At 39.3% G+C, this 22,602-nt stretch overlaps 1 protein-coding gene across 9 annotated transcripts in view; it reads right to left on the bottom strand.

Moving 5' to 3' along the window:
* The window catches only part of DHRS3 (dehydrogenase/reductase 3), a 190,273-nt gene that overhangs the window by 8,399 nt on the left and 159,272 nt on the right, over positions 1-22,602 (bottom strand). For all 9 annotated transcript variants that reach the window (XM_072883802.1, XM_072883800.1, XM_072883798.1 and 6 more), the window contains 4 exons: positions 3,260-3,403; positions 2,841-2,960; positions 1,861-2,099; positions 732-857 (listed from right to left, as the gene is read on the bottom strand). In XM_072883802.1, the coding sequence (XP_072739903.1) occupies positions 732-857; positions 1,861-2,099; positions 2,841-2,960; positions 3,260-3,403 (629 nt within the window). The remainder of the gene's footprint in view (positions 1-731; positions 858-1,860; positions 2,100-2,840; positions 2,961-3,259; positions 3,404-22,602) is intronic.

Raw genomic sequence — 22,602 nt, 5'->3', positions numbered from 1 at the left:
TTTCAGTCTGTAGAATTTCTGGAAACCTTTGAGAGTATCCCAAATTTTACATTCAGAGCAAAGCATTTATTGTGAATTATTTTTTCTTGTTTGAAACGCAATATTGTAATTATTTTCCACAGAAATCTCATGGCCTTGTTTCAGTTCCTGACTGAAGCTGGTTTTCCAAAGGCTTTAGTGCGAACTCTCATGGAAACACAATTTTAAATGTCCTTTCTCTTCAGTTGTTTCAGGATATGAACTTATGACTTTGTTTCCTTAGGGACTTTAAAATTCCTGTCTTAATCATACACAAAAATATTTTTTTAATAGTTTCATTGCTTTAACACAAGCAATGATCTCTAAATGCAGCTGGGATGTACATACCTTATTGTACAGAAATCCTTTACAATATAAAGCCCAGAGTGCAAAGAGTGGCTTACTAAATCAAAATCAACCACATGCATATGTTAATTGTTAAGAAACTTCCTAGATACAAGTACCAGTTCAGACCTCAGGAATCCAAATTTTGGGAGAGAAACCAGTTTCATAAAGGGGTTATACCCAGGGAAAACATCTACAAAGGGAATCTCAGAAAGTTTTCTCCCTTTTGCTTCTATGACTGTCTGTCATGGGAAGGGATGAACCAATCTGAGCCTGGATATTGGGTTGCCTTGGTGGACAAAGACAGAGGACTGTAAGCCAGTCTTGCCTAACTGGCTAGGCTATTGCTAGGCAAAGGAAATATTTACCTTTTTAGGATGACAAGAACATGCATTGTCCATGGAAGGAGGAGGAAGGCTTGATTCATCTGAACGGCTTCTACTGTCCTCCTAGCCACTGTCTCTGGCTTGAGAGGAGGAAAAAGATTAGGGAACCTGAATAAATAAAGTAAAAAATAAAATAATTATTTGTTAATCAAACTACTTCTTTAAGATATCACTGTCCAAGTCCTGTTACTCACTAAGCTATCACTGGCTACTGTCATTCAAACATGCCCCAAAGCAGGCTGGAGGAAGCAGAAAGTTCCAGTTCCAGCCAGTACTACTGGGTTAGCTAAACGGTTAAGAATGTACATGTTGGTGCCTTTAGGGAGAAGTGGCAGAATGCATTCAGAACCTTGATTCAGGGATTTTCTTAAACTGTATGCAAACCAATACCAACATGCTGTCTTTTCACTGTTGGTGTTTTTCCTCTTCCTCTCTGTTGCTCTTTCTTGATTCAAATCCTTGACAGGTGAAAGACAAATATTTTCCCCCGTTGCTTTTAATACCAATCATAAGGCTTTTCCCAGCTCCAGCAATAGCTTGACACTGCATATTTTCTTGACTAAGAGAGCACAAACTATATTAATAGGTTATTTTATCCATTGTAAAATATTAATTTGGTCAGCCATTAGTCTTTGAATTTAGCTTCTTCTCTTAGATAGAGGTAAAAAGGAGGTACTGATAGCCTTACCTCAGTAAGTGGCTGTCATGCCTTTCAGTGGGAAAGAATTAAGTATTTCAACGAATAAAGAAAGAATTTGTACTGTTCATTCTCAAGTAATTTGTAGACTGCTCCTTTTGAATGACCTCAATTTTCAGACTGCCTCCCTCCCCTCTCCAGTGGCTGCATATGGCCCAAATACACTCAGGGAAAAATAGTTTGCAGTTTTCTCTGTAGAAGCAAATGTCTCACTCAGTACAGGCAGGCTGTATGAATATGCCAGCAAACTGAGGGAACCAGTCTGATGAGTCCCAGGTGGCCTAGAGTGACCCTCTGTTCCCAGGCAGCCAAATGAGACATCAAATTCTCTTAACTAAATGAAGCATTAATTAGGAGTGTATTCTGATGATTCATTTAAAATGAGATGCTTTATTCTAGTTCCCCTGGACTAACCTGATTCTCATGCCCTGAAACATCTCTGTGCTCGTGTGGAAGGGCAGGACTGTTGTGGCATTCACTCCAGGACAGTCTAGCAGCCCCAAGGTCAGGCTCTCCATAAAGGCAAAGGACGAGGCTTTGGAGGTGCAGTAGTCAATGGCACCAGGGATGGCTGACAAGGCCAGGACAGAGTTCAGGCAAACAATGTGTCCATTCTGCAACTCCAGCATCCTTGGCAGGAATGCTTTGGTGGTCTGAAGAACAACAGAGTGGGAAAAAAAAAAGTTTGCTCAGCAGAGAGACAAAAAACCCAATAGTTGCTGAAAAAAATAAGGTGACATGGAGACAACAAGCCAAACTGAGCTGTTCATTATGCTAGGAAAGGAGTGAGAGAGCACTTTGTTGCTTTGTCATTTTCTGAAAGATTCTAAATAGGCAAAGTTTGCATAGAAACAAAACAAAATCTTTCCTAGCATGTAAGTAAGTAGTACCCACAGATAAAGGCCATGAACAGAATGCTTTGTACGTTTAAGAACTTCTTGTAGAGGATAAAATCTTCAACAAAATGATGAAATCACAAGAAGCTCTTTTTTTATTACTATTATCTAATCAAAATGGAATGAGTTTCACACTAGCTTCCTTCCCTGAGCAATGTAGTCTCATGCTCCTCTGATGTTCCATACACATCACTGTACAGAAAACTATCCTCTGTGAGCTCAGGCTTTCTCAAAAGAAATCAAACATTTTACTGGAAATCACAGAATGGGGATACAAGAGCATTGAATACTGTGTTACTACTGGAAAAATTAAATTTTTTTAGACTTCTTTCCTCTGGCCTTTGCCCCTCACATTGTTTTTTCTGTCTCCTTTTCACATCAGGCTGATTCTACCAAGCATCATTTAGAAAGACCTAGTAGCAGCCAAGTGTTTACTGGCTGTAAGCTGTCACTCTCGTTCCCAATCCTGAATACATGTGATACAAGAGCTTATCTTACCCAGAACTGTCCCAGGGTGTTTATATGTTGTGATTTGAGCAGTGCATCATCATCGCTGTCCATCAGGCTCTTACCATGGACCACAGCAGCATTGTTCACCAGGATAGTGATATCACCCACCTGCAAAAAAAGCAAGTGACTTGTTACAAGTAGTATCTCTCCTCACGAATCAGCAGTCACCATTATGTTGGAATATCTGTTATTGCCTAAATACATTATTATCTTCATAGCTTTTGACATTCTTGCCTATAGGCCTTGTAATCCTTCTGGATCACTTAAAACAGGTAGCTAGACTTTGTACAACATAATCTGGATGGTCACCCTTCTTTTTTCCCAGTTTGCCAATATATTTTTTTTCCTCATCAAATATGAGTCGTTACTAAATTCTGCCCACAATCGGTGTTTCCACAGACACTAACCTTTTCCCGCACAGCTTTGGCTTGCCGATAGACCTCCTCTCGATTTCCAACATCACAAATGAAATAATGGCATTCTGTCCCCATCATCCTGATTTCCTCTGTGGTCTCCTTCAGGCATTTCTCAGTTCGACCCCACAGGATGATCTGCAGCAATAAACTTTTGTTAGAGTCAAACTGCTTCTGCTTCAAATCTAAAATAATTAAAACATGCTTCTAACTTCAACAATTGGATTAACATCTTTGATGTAATTTCACTGCCAGCCCTGTTGCATTGTTTCATTTAAGACTAACAATGATCTTCTATTACATGGGGATGGGACGGTGGCAGCTGTATCCCACTGCTGACGCTCTATTTACAGGTTCTTTACAAGCAACGCAATAGCTAACACAAAAAATCAGATCTTTAGCCTAACATGACAAATATATGAAATACTTGGCAAATTTTCTGTATCATGAAATTTCAAATCTATCCCTACTTTTGCTATACACACACACAGAAAGATACATTTATTCTAAAATCACAGACCTTCCTGTCTATCTGGTATGTTATCTACTTCTTGTTCTACATTTGGAGATAGTATCTGCTCTGCAGTAAAACACATGTTTTCAGCATATCATATGTAACTATTTGCAATGCTGTTTGCAGGCTGGTGCCCTAGGTGCATTTCAAACAAGAGGCTCATCCTAATATAGACATTTAAAGTGAGAAATTTCAAGCATGAATTTGTTTTGCAACTAATATATGCAAGATTTCACTTGCCACTCCCATTTAACACAGTAAAAATGATACAATACTTCTTGTACAAAGAACAATTCAGAATATCATATAGCATGGATTTGATAGATAATGAAGACATAACCAGCGCAACCCTATCTGTATTTCTACACCATCATGCAGGTCACAAATAGAAATAACTTGAAAAGTTACCAGGTTCATTAACTTTCATTGTGGGGCTTTATCCAGTATGATTTTTCCTAGTGAGACAACAGTATTAGTCTCAAGTATGAGATGGTGCTTCCACCACTGTCTTTCAAACATTAATCTACAGCTAAACAGATTTAACCAAAATATTTTTATCCTAGTATATAAGCTTATTTTCTATTTCTTTTAAGGCTACTAGAAGGAATATAATTTCATCTCTCTGTTACGTAAGACATCTATATATGAATCAATCTATGCTTTTTGCTCTTCAAGCTCAATCTTCTCAGCATTCATCATGTTATGAATGGTGAGTCACTTGTTGTTCTGCAAAAAATAAATTACTGAATGGAGTATGTTACTGAAATCAGCTGATTGCTCTGTGAGTCAAACAGCAAGATCCAAAAGAGAAAGAAGACAGGGTTGCTACTGCTCACAATTCCAATTGTGAGCATTGATAATCCAAATTTACTACTTAGTACTAAAAAATAAATGAGGACTTCCACATAGTCAAATGAAGGTTTACTCTGATCAGGGGACTGGGAAAATGGGCTTTGAAAATGGAAACAGCTTTGTTGCTCTCAGAACAGTGCTATTTCCAAGCAGTGGCCGTATCACCTGTGATCCAGGATTAGAGTTGCTTCCCATACCACTGTGTGTTGAGTATGAATCTGAATGGTATATTGATTTTTTAATGGTTAAAAATAAGAAAACTTAAACTTTAAAGATTTAATACTCTTTGAGTTTTCCAAAAGTTGAAAGAACAGGCAAAAAAAGTCTGAATTCAATCAATTAACTTAGTAACAGCAAGATAAACATAAAAATTTAGGACCTGCGGTATTCTCTCCCCACAACAAATCTCTTGCAGAGAGCTTTAACGTGCTTATTTTTAAGCACTAATTAAGCTTATCTCATAACTGGTACTAAAACTAATCTCTGGCAGGGTCAAATAGCTCTTCCAGTGCGACTAAGCAAGGCTAAAATGCAGAAGTACCTGGGTCCTCAACCGTTTCCTAAATGAGTTAAATTTACAATTAATCCCATTTATAAATCATTGGCACATCTATGAACAAAAACACACACAGACTGATAGACTTATATTCTCAAAATCACCAAAGGACTAACGAGTTGATTAACCAGAAACTTCAGAGCATGTATAAATATGCCAGAGCCATCTCATGGGAAACCTTACCTCAGGGGAAGTAATTTTCAAGGAAAAAGCTGTGACCAGACTTCAAAACTGTAAGAAAGCATATGGCTAAAAATGTGGCTTGTGTATTGGCCTGTCTTCGAAAGTCTCAGCATATCACCCTTGGCCATCAGGCTTTGGCATTGACACAAAGCTTGTAAAACTGATGGCTATTTACTCGCTTCTGAACTTAGAGCTAGACTGGGTGGTATTTCTTATGCCTACTCTGCAGACTCGAAGGGAAATCAAGAAGGTGAGAAATTTCACAAGCTTTCAGGAAATATTTACAAAATACTGTTCAACTATACGCATACACACTTACTTGCTCTCTCTTTCACAACCTACATCTCTGTGGAAAGGGGAGAAAAAAACACTACAAAATGTCAACCGTAAGCATCAAGTTTGATGCCCACGGAGTTTGCATCAGTATGAGCTTCAGCCTCTTAGCAGGACTGGATCAGTCAAATGCAGACACTAAAAATTAACTGACAAGTTGAAGAGTGATGGAAGGTAGGAGAGGAAGAGGACAGAAAGAGAAATAAGGTGTCAGACAAGGGGAGTAAGGCAAGAAACTGACCTCACATACCTAGCACTCTAGGGTTTCACACTGCTATTGCAAAATAAAAAGTAGATCACTCACTCTTCACTTTAATCTGTTTCAAACATCCATACAGCCTCCTATTCCCAAGAGTTGCCACTGATGCATTGAATGTCAGGAAATATACATGGAAGAATAGTTAAGCAAAGGACGACCTGTCAAAGGAACATCTGTCTGTGATGCAACTCTTGGACATAACATTTTTTTATGCCCCAACAGTTACTTTGGGACCCTTAATATTCTACAGGCAAGTCTTGCAAGGTGACCCCACTAAAATCTGGGCCATCTGGGGAAGACAGAATTTGCTGGTTATCCTGCTGACAGCATTAACTTCAGTACTGATTTTTTTCCATGGGAAGTTTTTGTGTCCTTGATACTGTTCACACTCAGGTGAAGGCTTCAGCCTCCATAAGAGAAAAGCAGTAAATAAAAGACCATTCTTTCATGAAGGGTGAAAGTTCCCTAATGACACAGTGGGAAGTGAGGTTTCCTGCCATCGTTTCTGCTACTTTTTACAGATGGATAAAACTCAAAACTCCATACAACATGCTTTTGGTCCAAATTCAAGCTTGACTGCTCCTACAACATCATATGAGACTTTCGATTTCTCTCTTCCATCTGGCCAAATTAAATTGTCATGGGCTTCCCTCTGGCCTCCTAGGATACCAGATCTTACAGAGAGATAAGACTTTTAGTTGCTGGATTAGCCTCATAGATGAGGCTTCTGTTGCTCCTGAACTGTATCTTTACAGAAGGCTTTGGCTTAGGGTTTCTGTGTAGGCAATGCTTCTCTCTTCTTTTCTTGCTTGCAGCAATTTCATCAATGTTTTTCTAGATCCTTACTCTAGTATTGCCTCCTGAGATTTCTGCAAACCTACTAATCAGCCGCCTTCTCTCCTGAATTCACCTCCTTCTGCAGAATCTGCAATTTGACAATTTGCTGTTTGGCACTCATAAGGTTGTGTTATTAGTTACATTCTCACCAAGCCATTCAACTAGACAGCTTAAGAGTCAGTGGTAATCATGCATGTTCTCCATGCTCCTGAACAAAACCATTTGCTCCCTGTTGAAATGATGAATGATTGTGGGCCTGGGCCTGTGTTTTGCTGATGCCCCGTGAGCTCCAGTTAGCCTAAAGCTGTGCAGTTGGCACTTCACTTCCCTTTACATGCAAGCAAGCATGTAAGGAACTCTCATTTTATTCTTTGCTCAGTCAACATCAAGAAAGACATCATTTAGCTTTATCCTGCCCTCGTTAGGATTTGAGGGCTCTGCATTTGTATGGAGTCTAGATCTGCAGTTTAGGAAGTGGTCCATTTTACCAGGAAGCACAATTTTCCAACTGTAGACATGGGTCTCGGACTCTGGTCTGCGTCCCCTTTCCTTTTTAAGTTTAATACTAAATTGGCAATACGTGTGTCCCAACTGGAGGCTAAGTCCTGGAGATAATGACTCTTACAGACACAGAAGTTCCTGTCTGGGACAGAGGAAAATGCAGAGGAATAAAGGAGAAAAGAGACACGGTGTTCCTTATTACACAGCCTGTCAGGATGTTGCGCAGCCACCCATTCACAGTAATTTAATGGTGGATAGAGGAATATTTAATTTGTGTTTTGGAGAAGTTCTTGGACAGACAGTTTTCCGTCCTGGAAAGAATCCAGCCACTATTTCTTCTCCCCCTTCATCTCTCGTCATCCTCTCCTGCCTGCCCCTCCCTACTGCACTAGACACGCTCTCCTTTCAAAAAGTTACTGACCAGAAAATTGTTGAGGGCAACAGCCCGGTGAGGCGGTTAATCCCCGCTGTGGCAGGCCCGCTCCTGGAGGCTTCCTGTCCTGTGGTTACCTCTGGGTGACCCCAGTGGTTGGCAGTCAGGGAGGCAGGTGGAATGTTAAAGCCATCGCTTATGCTCCAGGCTGCTAGCGAGAGGCGATGGATGAGAGCCCGGGCAGCAGCAGGGTAGGAGTCTTCCTACCATTGGACATACAAGAGAATAGATTTATGATGACAGAGGAACTTCACACGCCCTCCTCTTAATTAACTTTAAAGTCGGTAAGGGCTGTGACATCACAGCTTAGTGCAGATTTTCCCAGGATTTATTAATGAGAAGATTTTTGCAAAACAAACCTGATCTCTAGATATTCTCCCCTCGGGCAAGTCACAAAACTCCTTTTCTGGCCTTAGGAAAATCATTTCAGCTCGAGTGGCAGGCTCAGTAGATGCTGCATCCTCCACTCCCAGAGGACTCGTTTAACTCTGGACTTAATCTGCTAATGAGACATGCCCTGAGGTCAGAGGGGAGTCAAAAGGAAGGTTTTAGCTGCTGTTGTACTAAGGCAAGACTTTCTAATAGAGGCCTGCACTGGCTACTTGCCAAAAGCCCCAAACCTGACTGCAGGTTTAAATCCCGATTTTCACGGTAACCCAAGTGAGTAAGAGTTATGCTTTTGACCACCACAAAATCAGATAACACCACTAATTTATATAAACCGGTCTAGATTGAGCTGCTATCAACCACAATATACACACAGGATCTGTGCTTCCAGAGTCTTGAGTATATTATTGGTGCAGGACATGAAGTTAGAGCTAATTTTACATCATTTACAAGGCTATTTAACTTGTTTGATCCGATTTTATCGCTAGCACAATTCAAGAACAGCAGCAAAGGAATGTTGCCCTTTTAGATCGTCAATTAATTTGGCACTGTATCTTCAGCAAACCTGCTGTGCTAGACTTTATCCCTCCAGTGAACTAGACCGGTATTGGAAAGGTGTCCCACAACAAAAGCATTTCTGAGACTGAACATGTGCCATTTCTTGACACTCCGCTTGGATTATCTGGGTTGTATTTTAGTACAGAATTGTTCACTCTTAGTCTTTTCCAACACAACAACGTGCATTGTGATTAGCAGATACAACTTCCATTCCAAAAGTTTCTGCATTTTATGATTCATGAAGCAATTCTCTGTATCCATTTGCAGACACTGAAAGCTTAAAATGTTGCAGAGAGACGGAAAGTGCCCTTCCTGCCTGATCTCATTATTGCTGCCTCCACAAATCAACCACAACTCCCAGCCACAGATCAGCAGAGATAGGAAGTAGTTGGGAGGTCAACACATTTAATTCCCCCTTTCAACCTCCTTCCTAGTCCAGTGAAACAAAAGTTGCTCAGTTTGAGCTGGTATCTGTAATTGCACAGACCACTACCTTTGTTCAAACAGAGAAAGCCTTTCTGCATCCAATACTGAAAGTTCCTGCATACTTTTAGGAAGTACAAAGTGTAGATAATCCACTGAAGTATGTCAGTCTTATCCCCATGTATTTACAAAGCCTACTAGTACTAACACACAGTTGGTCCTCCGAAGAAATGCATTCCAGTGTATCCCATAATCCTGGCAGACTTTTGCATATCATGAGAACAGGAGGCTAAATCCTACAGCCTCAAAAGTGTTCATGTGTTTTGCTTGTCAATGGCGTAAGGGTATTCTCCTCCACCCCTTCTCCTCTCCTGCCCCTAGGGCAAAGTCAGAAAAGTTCTTTCAGGAGTCCTTCATGGGAGAGGCATGCTAAAGACAGATTACTGGAAGAGTGAAAGGTGTGGCTGTTCAGTGTGAAAAGCCAATCTTTGCTTTAGAAAGGAAAAAAGAACCTTTTGATGCCTGAAGTAGGTCAAAATACTTAACCCAGCCCCTTAGTGACGCTTGTATAAAAGTAAGCAAACAAAGCAGGCCAGTGGCAAAATTTTCTCAGTTCCCACAGGGGAAAGTGAATATCAAAGCTGCAAGGGACAGGTAATAAGAAAGATTACAGGTAAGCATGGGAGGAATCAAGAGAGTAAGCCCATTTACCTATTTTACACACAAGCTTTCCTAGATTAGTATTTAGAAGTTGTAAAGACATTAGACTATAAGAATTTAATTTAAATTTAAGCCTGCCACCATGGCAAACACAAAACACAGACTTTATTATAAACTGGTTTGAGTTAAGGCCAGGAATAATATACAGTAATGAGATTAAAAGTTAGGTCTAAAGAGACTTCGGAAGGAGACTAAAAGAGTGAATTCCAATTCCTTAGTTGAGAGTCAGAACTTTTATTACTTTATATGTTGACTTAGCACTCAATGGGATTAACATTATTCACCTAAACCACCACCAATTCCAATTGTACCCCAGTCACCCTTTTTTTCCCTCTGAAGAAAACAAAACAGCACCTAAAAAGTCGTAGAGAAGTATGTAAACACCTGTCTCCTATTCAATAGAGGCCTTCCTCGGAAAGAAAACTGGTAATTTTCTGTCTGCATACAGGCATTTAAGACCAGCTCCCTCTAAAGAAGTGAACAAATGCCTACTGTTCTCACAGCCAGGACTATTTAAGGACAGGTGGCCCCATGCTGACTTTTTTCCAGTGGTTTTTCCAATTGCTTTCGTCTGCAACATGAACTGCGACTCCAGACTGCCTTGGGAGCAACACTTTTCAGCTCTGTTGTACAGAACAGTTGAGGAAGGGGAAGGGTTAGGGTTGTTTGCAAGAAGAGGTCATGCAGGAGTCAGCCTTTACAATCCTATTAACGCTGGGACAGGGTCAAATGGAGTGCACGTTCCAACAAAAGCACCAAGTGGCCACAAGCTGTCACCCTGCAAAGGTTCATGGAAGCATTTGGGGGGGAAACCGACAGATTTTTAATGGTGAGTGTCTGCCACACCATGTGTTAGAACCGGCCTCTGCTCCAGGGAACCAAAGCACGCAAAGAAATATCCAGCAATAAAATTCTCTGCAAAGCAGAAAGAAGTGGCATATCTAGGGGGTGGCAAGAGGGGTAAGTTTTTTCAAGTTATATATTTGAAGACACCTACCAACAGAAATATAATACTCCATCCTGTAAAAATAACTAGTGTGCTGCCGCCTCCATTTGCTTGGCGTGCCATCCCTATAATCCAGATTCATATAAAAATGTCCACAGAGATCTCAGGAAATTGTGGGGAGGGTAAATATGCAGGTGCAGAAAGCCCTTCTGTACTGCAAGCACAGCAGACAGGATGAAGGGATAGAAAGCCAGTAAATGACATTTCAAAGGAAAAAAAAGAAATTACTGGAACTGCTTGACAAAAATGCCATCGTCCAACAGGGCATTGCAATGTAGTTGCAGGTTTGCTGTTTGCATGTTTTCCTTCCAAAATGCTGCATTATTATTTTTACTTATTGCATATACCTCTCAGGGTAAAGAGTTCTTAACATGTGGCAGGTTAAATGTTCATGTAATATAGTTAAACATTTACTATGATGGAAAGTTATCTTGACACTGAACGGTAAGAGTGTTTGTTTTTGTAAAACTGAAAACAAACAAAAATTTAGATTACAGGGTAATGTTAGAAGTAAGGGACATGTGAAATTAAAAATGTGGATCCAACACAGTATTATTTCCATCACCTGACTGGGTGAAAGTAACTCCTAAAATTGCCTGGTTCAACCAACTGAAAAGTCTACTTTTTAACTAACTAATTGGAAAAAACAGACCTCACATAAATTTATGGAAAAGAAGAACTAAAGAGCTACAAACTGGGTGCCAAGAGAAGTGGATTGTTTTTGAGAGTTTGCCTTTATGAGATGATTTCTGTAACAGAGTGCCTGATCTTGAAATGCTGAGCGGTTTTAACTTCTAGTGGAGAAGGCTGGCCAGTGCATCACCACCGCTGAGAAGGCACTCAGAGACTCCTCGGGCTAGTCCCCTCTAGAGCTTACAAAGTACCCATTATCCTGGATTACCAGTTCAGAGTAAAAAATTGTCAGCTTTAATTCAGAACATCTTCAGTTTTGCCTTAAGCTAAATCATTGTGAGTATTTCATCGGCACTTTACTTATTTTGGGGAATATATACAATTCCACTACAAGCTCTATAAAAATAATAAATACAATGTTATCAATCAGGTGCTATACTCAAAAGGTAACTTAATTAGCCTTCTGATGCTGGACCGGTTCTGAACTTTGGCAGTAGTCTATGATCACTGCTATGTGAACTGGAGCCAAGTTTACTCCACATTGTTAGGTAGACCTGTGATATGTCATTACAGTCCTGTTATCAGTTGAGGGGACTTTGCATTTTGCCGTACTGTCACATTAGCAGAATCCAAAAGTGAGGTGGGCAAAATGGTAAATGTATTAGAAGCTCTGATGAATGAGGAAAGCCACAAGGAACGTTTACAAGCCAGAGGAAGACATAGGGAGACAGACAACCCCAGCTCTTGTAGGAACATCACAGAAAAGGAAGACTAGGGAAACTGTTTACCTTTGTTCAAGGGGAAGAAGGCTTGCAACAAAAACAGACTTGGAAACCTAAGGATGAATAATGTTTCTAATGCTGTCATTATGGACTATCCTCCAGAAAGCCCTGAAATATGCTCCAGACCATCCACGCGCATAATATGATGCAGCTCTTGACTGAAAAAATAATTTCTCCCATGAGGCTACTGGAGAAGTATTGAGAGTTAAAATAGCCTACATGAAATTCATATATAAACTGAATGCTAGCAACAGCTCCAGACAAGCTCCCCTGCAAGCCTCCTTTCCTTGCCTCCAGAAAAAGAGAATTGCTACCATTTTAAAATCATCTAAAAGCTGTCAAAAGGAGTTTTTCTTATAAGTATTTTAGTCAAAGAAATAAAGGATACTGTTAAGAAGAACGCTTCAATATTTAAATGCTTAACTGGTTTCCTATCTTTTTATGTACGTTTCAAAACGTTATTTTTTAATGGTGGCTGTTGCTATGCAACAGGGCAGAATTTCTAAAATCTATTCATCTGTTGTACAAATGACAGTTTTCAGGACACATTTAACTCTCTCAGCCTATTAAGTCAAAGAAGGAGGATGGAAATCAGAGGGTTGTAAGCTCCCAGAGCATGCATCCCCCAAAGGGGTAAGGTGTGGCTAAAAAGGGTCTTTCACTGACTATACCAATTTTTTCAATGCACTGTTAAGATGAAGTAGCTACCCTGCTTCTAAAAAATGTGAAAAACAGCACAGCTCTAGTTAAATAAAATGATATCTAAATGTAGAAACAAAACTTACATTAATTACTTTTATCCAGAAAATGATCAAAGCAATTCTAATCAGATTCTGCTACAATGATACTTATTTAAACTAGAGGGGCTGGTCAGTCAATCACAAATCAAGCTCTAGCATATTAAGAAGTTACAGCTCCCTGGAAGCTACCATCCTTTGGATGTGATTGCCTATCATCACATGCATGCTTTTTAGGCTACTGCAATGCAAAATGAAGTTCATTCACTTCAACATGAACATAAAATCAATTAAGCTATCACAGAACATGAGATAAGCTTTACTTTCCAGTAAAATAAACTATATAAAGTAACCTGAGGGAGGCAGTAATATAATACTGAGGCACAATAATTCCTTAATGTGTTCAAAGTTGGTAACAAGCACAGCTCGGTGTTGAAAGGGTTCTACCTACCAGTAGACTGCAGAGCATTGGGAATCTGTAAACTACTTCTGTGAAGTGTGTGAAATTTAGCCCTAAAAAACAGGCCTATTTTTGGTTGACTCACATTCACTGTAGAACAATCTTTACTTCCACTGAAAAATACTTATAGGTACACAAAAAGACTAAAATAATTGAACTAACTGACATGATTTGCAGGAGTGCTGACTGACAGCCATCTCCACATGCATCAGGGGGAAATCAGTAATGTACTGTCATCATTGAAATTGCACTTAGAAGCCTAAATCCTGATACAAATAACGCAACTTGGCCTAAATCCGTGACTCAAAAGTAAACCAAAAGTATTTTAACTGTTTTTACTGACTTTAGTGGCTAAAGAAGCCATTCTGACTTCATGTATTGCAGAATAGTTCATCCCAGTTATACTGACTCCCTTTGAGATGGATCTTTTTTTCAATCTATAACCAGCATTCTGGCTATTTAGTTGCACTAAATTTCAACGAGTATTCAATAAAATACTGTTCTTGTAATATAATTTCAATGGTTAAGAATTTTCTATCCTTTTTTTTCCCTTTTAACTCAGTCAGGAAGATAAACTAAAATCACTTTATAGAAGTAAGATGCTTTTCTAAATTTCTGATTTTGCAAAAATGCTGGACTAAAATACGATAATGACAGTGGTCAAACCCATCAGCATAGCACTTCCTCTGTGCGAGCAGTAAACAAGTGTAATGTGTCATTAGGAGCTGGCTGACCCACTGATGAACTCTGGGCTGTGAAGGAGATGCAAGGTGCCAGATCACTACGCACACACGTACCCGCACACGTACCCACATGTGTGCATACACACACACACGTCCTTACAGCATAAAAGGTGTCACAGAGCAATCTGCAACAGTTGCACATCATCATCTAGGGAAATGAAACCCTGAAAAACCCCTTTGATGGCTAAACGTTTTGCTTTTAAAGAGGCAAACCTCTTGCTTCCATAAAGCACACATTCAAATATAAACACAACACAGACAATAGTCTCTAAGGGGCCTGGATTAAAATCAAATAACAAGCAACACAAAGAACACTCTACAACATTGCACAATCAGCATATCTCAAAACCCAAAATCAAACAACTCAGTTCAGTGAGACAGGACTCCCGTGTTTCCCAAGAGCCTTGGAAATGTTCTTACATCACTTCTGACAGCTCACTGTGGTCAGAGCCAGCCCTGTTCTATTACCACTTTGGGAAAGAAGTATTTGTACCAGCTGGATGTCTTTAATATTCTACTTGGAAGCATGACCTCCTCTCTTTAAGGCAGTAAGCTGAGTTTTGTCCTCACTGGTAAGGTTTTTTTTAGGAGGTAGGGCACAGGGAATTTGAGTTTGTAGTCAACGTAAACCCAAGCTGCTGAAAGGGGATGTCAGGATTTCCCATTCTCCCTCCAAACTACCACAGCCAAGTCTCGCCCAGCGAATGTACTGATCCGACAGACGAGGTGCCTCTGTTTACTACTAGCAAAGAGATTAAAATGACAGATCTAAGACAAACGCTAATTTAATCTTCATGTAGAAAATACCTGATTGTCCACTGCTATTGTTGATCCATTCTTTTTAAGGGCACAGAAAGGTGAACTCTGCAGTGTCTTTACAACAACATCTTCCACTCCCATTAATTTATTTTAAGTCTAGTATATTTGAGGTTTTTCTTAAGGTCCAGCACCCAGCGTTTAATGACTATCTAACAATTTCTGCTTTCAGTTAAAGTGGTGCAAGTTTGTCCACTCCTCTGATAGGAAGAAAATCTTGAAAATGTAACTTGGGTGTACCCAGTGATTGAAAGGGCAAACAGAACGAAAAAACAATTATAATTACTTAAAATATCATGCTTTTTTTTGAGCAGTAACTCCTGATTTCTTAACGTAGGCCTAGCTATACAGGAGACATCTGCTGCACAGTGAAGCTTCTAAGAAACACTGAAATAAGATTTTGTTTAATGTCTGAAGTTTTCACCTTCTGATACAAGTCAGCACTCATAGCAACTTAGCTAGCAGCTTCAGTCCAGGACTTGCTGGGAAAGAGGACATATCTAAAAGACAAACACTGCCTATCGATACCACTGGTGCAAGCTGCTATCGGTGCTGCCCAAGAGAAGGAACACTGAATGAGAAGTCAAGCTTGAACTCCATTTGCACCTATATTAAATGGTTGTTTCATTTAGATAAGGCATGAAATATATTAGGCAGGTCACACCAACTGCCACCCCATCTTTATATAGACTCTTTCTAACCTGTGGCTAAAAATGTGTCATACTACAGGATAATCACAGCCCAGAATCTTTCCAGGCACCATTTTTATACCACCTCAAAATATGTATAATTTTAAGTTGTTTAAGCATACTCAGAGGTACAGCTGCCACTGATTACATACTGAGAGGCAGATTTATCTCATAGTCACATACGTAAAGCATAACTGATTTCAGCAGAGCTGCATTTGTGCTGTCAAACACTATTTTATTGCCGTAAGCGGAGCACTGACACATTTGCTCAGGCAGTGCTGGACAACAGAAATCCCTATGTTAATCAAAACAAGTAAGCTCTGTAGCACTGTATTCAATAAATTGTAATTAAGAAGGTGGCAACATAAGGGTAGCTGTCCGCAAAATCCTTTTGTAATTATGCATAGTTTATGGCTAAGCTAATAGGATGAACAATTTAAATTAGTTACAAACTCTGCCAAGGTACCCATCTATTCCCAAGTCTATTAATTAGGATCTATTTAATCCCCACTGGGATAAAGGTCAAACAACATGTATTTGACCCTTTTCTACTGGCGTCAGTGTTATCAGCCAATGGATCTGGCAGTGCCTGGGTCTGACTTGTTCGACTCTTCAGCATGTTGACATGATGCTTTGAAGAACAGAGTCTGCGCCCAGCTAAAAAGATCTCTCTAATAATTTCTGCTTTATATTCCTGATAAGCACACAGGTTTAAAAACTCCAGAGCTTGTTCTCTCGCGGTGGTCAGCTCTGAGGCTCTTGTTTTTAAGGTTTTTCCTTTTCAGTCTCCCTTTCCTACACAATACCTTAAAGCAGCAATGGGATTAGATTTGTATCTTCAATTCAGTCCAGAAATCAAAGTGAAAAATGAAGATTAACAACTAACCAACATTTGTTAATGGATTTTAAAACAAACACTCAAAATCAATAATTGTTAGTTGACATTTCCAAACTGTCCAGAAGGAATTTCTACACACTTGTCCAATTTTAGGGGAAGGAAATAGAGAGAACTGTTGCCTTTTTTTCTTCTGCCCATAGTTCCTGTAGAATTAACTGGCTACTTCTGTGGAGTTCATCATCATCATCTATTTGTCCTTGTTCTTTTCTTGGAAAAATTGTCATAAGACTTTCATACCTCTCAGGTTGCTGTAAGGCTAAGTTCCTGGTCTTGGCTATGGTAGTATGATGTAAAATCAGCTAGGTCTTGACGTACTAACTTTGTGTATGTTCTCTTTGAATGTTGCTGATCTGTTTGAGGAATGTAATTCCACGTCTATTCAGTTTTCAAAGCTCCTCCTTCATATTTTTACTATCCACTGCATAGTATCACCCTATCAAGACAGGTTTCCACAGCAGGCTAAAAAAAAATAAAAAATAATTGATTCCTTCTAAACTTTTTAGTCAGAACGCTTAGAAATGTATGCAGGGCTTATGGTCAGTCTTAAAGCAAATTGCTGTGCCAGACTAATTAGACATTCACTCAACAGCATGTTTAATTCATTTCATAATGCAGTAAAAACTACCTATATATGTCAGTGGTTCAGATGGAAATAGTTCTACAAATCTGAGACAACTTTTTCATAGCCTGTGCCAGACTCATGACATAAATGTAACAGAAATACACAGCAGCACATTTACAAGTCACTGTAGGTGATGAAACCATGCAAATAAAATAGGGATTAATCACTTCAGATAAGCAAGGTGAAACATCATAAACCAAAACCATCTTGTCAGCCATGAAATTCAGAAAAGCAGTCTTTTTCCTTTCTTTGGTACAAATAAGACTAAGATCACAGAATCACAGAATGGTTGAGGCTGGATGGGACCTCTGGAGGCCATCTGGTCCAACCTCCCTGCTCAAGATCGTATACCTAGTCTACTGCTTTGTCCAGGTCAGCTCTCATTTTGAATTTCACTGCCTCCTCTTCAAGCTTTCCAGATCTAAGATTCTCTATTCACTTTCAAGGCCACTATCCCCATGTTACTGATCACCTTTCATTTAGCATCAGAGCTCCTATTGCAGCCTTTACCTCCCAGCATTAATTTTTCAACCTCTGTGTTTTCTACCACACTCTGCACCTCTGTAAAAAGTTCCCCAAAACTCTTTATTGTTGCTCTTCAAATCCCACCTTAAAATCTCCATTGCTCTGATGCCTTTCCAAAATCTTAAAAATGGCTAAATGAGTGGTGATGAAATCACTTGCTTTACAATCCCCATCAGGAGACTTCTGTGTTTGTATTCAGCTGTTGCCTTTTGTTTTATATCTACATTGTAAACCCTGAGGTAGGCATCATCTTTTTTCTGTTGTCCTTATACAACACATTTACCATCTTTATGCTAAATTATTTCTGGTGCATGAGTGGGTTTCTGAGGCACTACAACAACATTAATATATAACCTCATCTTTAAAACTTACCTCAGGATTTCTTACAGCATTGATGCAGTCCTTATATTTTGTGGGAAGCCTCATTTAACTGTCTTGATGCCAGTCCTTAAGCATTTTAAAAAGTGCTGGATTTTGGTGTGCCAACACAGCACGGTCTCACTGGGACAATATTTTCACATGACATCACTGTATCGTGATGCGAGATGACAAGCCTGTTACTCTGCAAGTTCCACTTCTTGTTAACATTATTTATTCTCTTTACAACATACTCGGTAACAAAAGACAGGTATGTTCTAAATTATAAGCTAAAATAGCTCCAGCCGGAATGCTGCTTCACAGACATCAACAGATCCGATATCTGATAAATTCTGGCTGTGCTTGCCAACTAGAGACACTTATTCAGCATGTTATTCAAACTGCTGGCCTTGGCACTAGCACACGTAACAGGCTTAATGCCATCTAAGCCTGGGACTGGAAAGAAGGGTTCTTCTGCCCATCCTTAAATTCAATCAACGAGGAAGTGAGCTGCCAACAGGAAGCCATTAAATAAAGTTGCTGTCAGTATATAATCTTTATAGAAAGAAAGCGTTTCTAGAGACCATAAAGTGACTCAATAAAATCTATTCTCTCACGGTTTACCAACAGTTCCAAATTAATATATTATTTTGCATGACATGGAAAAACATTCACTCCCCAATTCTTTTCACATATTTCTGGTTACTGCTAAGTTATGACACGCTCTAATAGTTCACTGTAAGATTAAGTGCTTAAATTTAAGTAAGATTAAAGTAACCATCATTAAAAATATGCCCGAAACTGTTCCGTTCCTATGTTGTTGGTTTTTTTAAACCATACACAACAGGAGATATTAATTACCTAGAACCTGGTATTTGCACTATGGGTAAATATTCTCATTATACTAAAATATCTACAACATAGAAAATGCAAAATTTCCTTTTAGATTACATTATCTTTTTCACTTTGAGACATGTCAGATTGCCTTTTCAAAATGGCTAGTTACTTATTTGCATTGCTAAATTACTACAGAGAAATCCATTAGATATGTGGACTGTATGTCATTCTAGTATCTCCACAGGGCACAAAGAGCATTCAGTATGTGGACAGATGCTCTCTTGACAACATTGCCTTAGTACTGGAATCTAAAAATGTGTATGTAAATTTTACACTGAGCCTTTTTTAAATTATTATACACCAGGCCAACTCAACATCTGTTTGTGCAGTACATTTGCATACAGTATTTGCATTGGGTAAAGTATATCAGAACTGTGCCATTTCTTTTATAAACATCATTTTAAAGGCTTTATGATTTCATTACGTTAAATCATGGTGCCTGTTAAAACCAAGTACATGGTGTTTAATTATATTCTATGGAAAACCAGTTCCTCTCAGCTCTGAAATGATGTAATTTTAAATCAGCTCTTTTCCTTGTATCAGAACTAATCTCCTCTGGGGTGGCCAGATCAGGTCTATTCTTGTTCTGAGCTCAGAGTGAATTGCAGGATATGTCAGAAATCAGTTATTACTTACAGAATACAAGTGTCTTCCTGATGACTGGCCCAGCCACAGTGGATTTAAAAACTGACAGACAGCAAGCAGAAGGACTTACTGAGTTTACTTCAGGTATGCTATCTCATCCCTTCCCCACTCCTCCAGCACATTATCAGAAATTATACGCCTTTGTACATGACGAAATAAATGTTTTCAGGTTTGGAACACTACAGCCCATCTGGATGGAGCTCCGTGGCAGATTAAAATTCCTGTGCATTAAGAACTTGATGTCAGGTTCTTCTTTAGGCAAGAGCTAACTCTCAAATACAGTTTAGTAAGAGTATTCTACAGGTTCTGAAAGTTAAATCAGAGATGAATGTTTGAGAATGACCAATATTTTAAAAGACATTTTAGATTAAGAACTCTTACTGAGTTCTAATGTGAGATACTAATACCTTTTGTCCTACACCTTAAAAAAGGTCACAGCTCTGAATTACTTTTAGCATCAGCCTCAGTATTTTGCCCTCACTTTCAGGAGATTAGTATTAATTTCATTTCCAGCTCTAGTCACAATGCAGTTAATCTTTTATCATATAGCACTGGTATATGTTATAAAGAAGTTTTAAAAAGGTATATACTAATTCATACAAACCAGGACAATATGTCAACATGATTCATAAAGACCAAAGTGAAATATTCATAGAACTACAGATGCAGTTTGTATAGATAATGTGGGAGGAGCATGCCATTGTAGAAACTCATTTCAAAACTTGCCAAATTTTCCATTACTGAGTATACAAGGCTAAATTCTAAGACCTGACACCATTTTTTACATAACCTCTCTGCAATACTCTTGTCCTAAACAGAATTTATAGCCTACAAATCTCACTCAGCTAAAACTCTCCAATTATACAAGGCTCTCAAGCACCTGCAGTTCCTCTGAGGTTTTCAGTTCTGTTGAATTCAGTGGAACACTGAAGGAAACCAGCTCCAGGTTTCAGCAGCAGTGTGGGCTTGCACAGCTCTCATCCCTTCCTCCGTGCTCCTTCTTCCACTGACTTCTTATTACCATCCCAATTGTAATTGAACTGAAAGAGGATAGCACACTCAAATGACAAGGTATCTTCCTAAATGAAGATGTTAAGGTCTGACTTTGAAAATGTTGTGAAAGTAATGACAGAAAGAACAGCTGAGATTTCGGAGTGGGGGGTTTGTAGCCTGAAAAAAATCAGGAGTGATATCAGCAAAATACAAACAAAAAACAACAACAACAAATCTCTGATCAGTTTTCAAAGCAAAAGTTTTCAGGTAGTGCCTTCAGGATCTTTGTTCACTATCCCAAAATAATCACTGTATTATTGCTTTTGTGGCATTCGACAGCTGCCCATCACGTTGCCATCCTGTTATAAGTACCTTGCAGACTTGCAGACATAATTGTCTAGACTCCAGTGCTGACAGAGTGAGGTCATGGCTATCAAGCGGTACATTCCATGCAAGAGCGAAGTTTCCGTTTCATCTTTTTGTTGGTGATACTAGCTCCTTGCCATCTAGTAAGGGCTCTTGTCTGTCCTGGTATTTCAGACTGCTTACCTCCTCTGCTGCACAAACATGCAAACCCTTTGAGTCACATAGTCTCCTGCAATACAGGAAGTGAATGTCCAGAGGACAAAACAGTGAAAAGAGAGATCTTTCAGTGTATTTATGAGGTCATTTCTTGCACAGTGATGAATGTGAAGAACTCTCAACAAGGTTAATAGGAGCTGTTCAACTCTTCTCTGCAGTACTGGCAGACTAACACAAGGCCAGTGCTGCCCCTAACCCATTTGGTATTTTGGAGACATCTCTCATGCCAAAACACCCCTGATTCCCTAGAAGCCCTCTTGTTCATTCATCAATAGCCACAGTTACCACAAAGGCAAATGTATCACAGCTGGGGGGGGGGGGGAGCAAAATAGGAGGACAAAATATACATACTCTGAAAGAAACTGAGACCACAGAAATTATCACAAAGGAACAATAGAAAAGCACTGCTGTATAAGATCCCTTGTAGATATGCTACTGAAGATCCATTCTGCTGATTTCTGAGCCCAGAGCCCTCAGTGTAAATAAAAAACCTAATGAAAATCAATGGCTTTTGGCCAGTCTCCCAACAGGAAAGGCCCAAGAAACTCTTCCAAAGTCACTGTCAGATAACCTTGAATACTAAAATACATACTAGAGTTGGGGAATCTGTTTCTATCATATAATTATATCTTTTTCAGTTACTTTTATTAGGTTTTGGTGACATTTAATAATCCAGAATGCCTAAGAACCAAGCATCTCTTTCCTGTTCAGTCAGACTTCAGATTAAATAATCTGTGAACAAAGTAAGTTAAAATTACAAGGAAAATTTTTAGACATCAAGGAAATGCCCTAAAAGAAAACCTAACAAAGAGCAAGACATACAAATGACATACAGAAGACATACAAATCAACACTTCATCACTGGAGATCATCAAAGGGCGGACAGGGTGGACAACTCTCTGGCAAGGGCACTATAATAGAAAATGCTGTAGGGGAAGCAAATGGTTTAGAGGAAACCAGAAGCATTTTCCAACTCTAACCACCAGTGAATGAACCCATTCAGCCCCTACATCCCCCTGACTACTCACATTTGTAGAGGGCTGTTCTTCCACACAAGAACTATTGTTCAAAGGGGCCAGTCTTCTCAATATTAACTCGATTTTACAGTATAATCTTTGCAAAACACCATTAGGCTTTGGAAGTGTATTTTTATTTCACAGGCATTAAATCATAAACTCATAAAAATATCTCCTTCTCCCTTTTCATTAACACAGATACACTCTGCCGTCTTTGGCTAACCACAGAGCATCAAAAGCTAAGAGCCTTAACAAAGCTACCAATGTGTGAGACTGAGGCAGAGGTGATGCTCTATTGGTCAAATACTTTTAAGGTATAGTCAAAATCCTCAAGAGTTAAAACCAACAATAGCGAAAATTTTTAATTTTGCAAGCAACCA

The sequence above is a fragment of the Ciconia boyciana genome, chromosome 19 (assembly GCF_034638445.1).
Source record: "Ciconia boyciana chromosome 19, ASM3463844v1, whole genome shotgun sequence".
Classification (NCBI taxonomy): domain Eukaryota; kingdom Metazoa; phylum Chordata; class Aves; order Ciconiiformes; family Ciconiidae; genus Ciconia; species Ciconia boyciana.
This window is presented reverse-complemented; position numbering and strand designations above follow the sequence as displayed.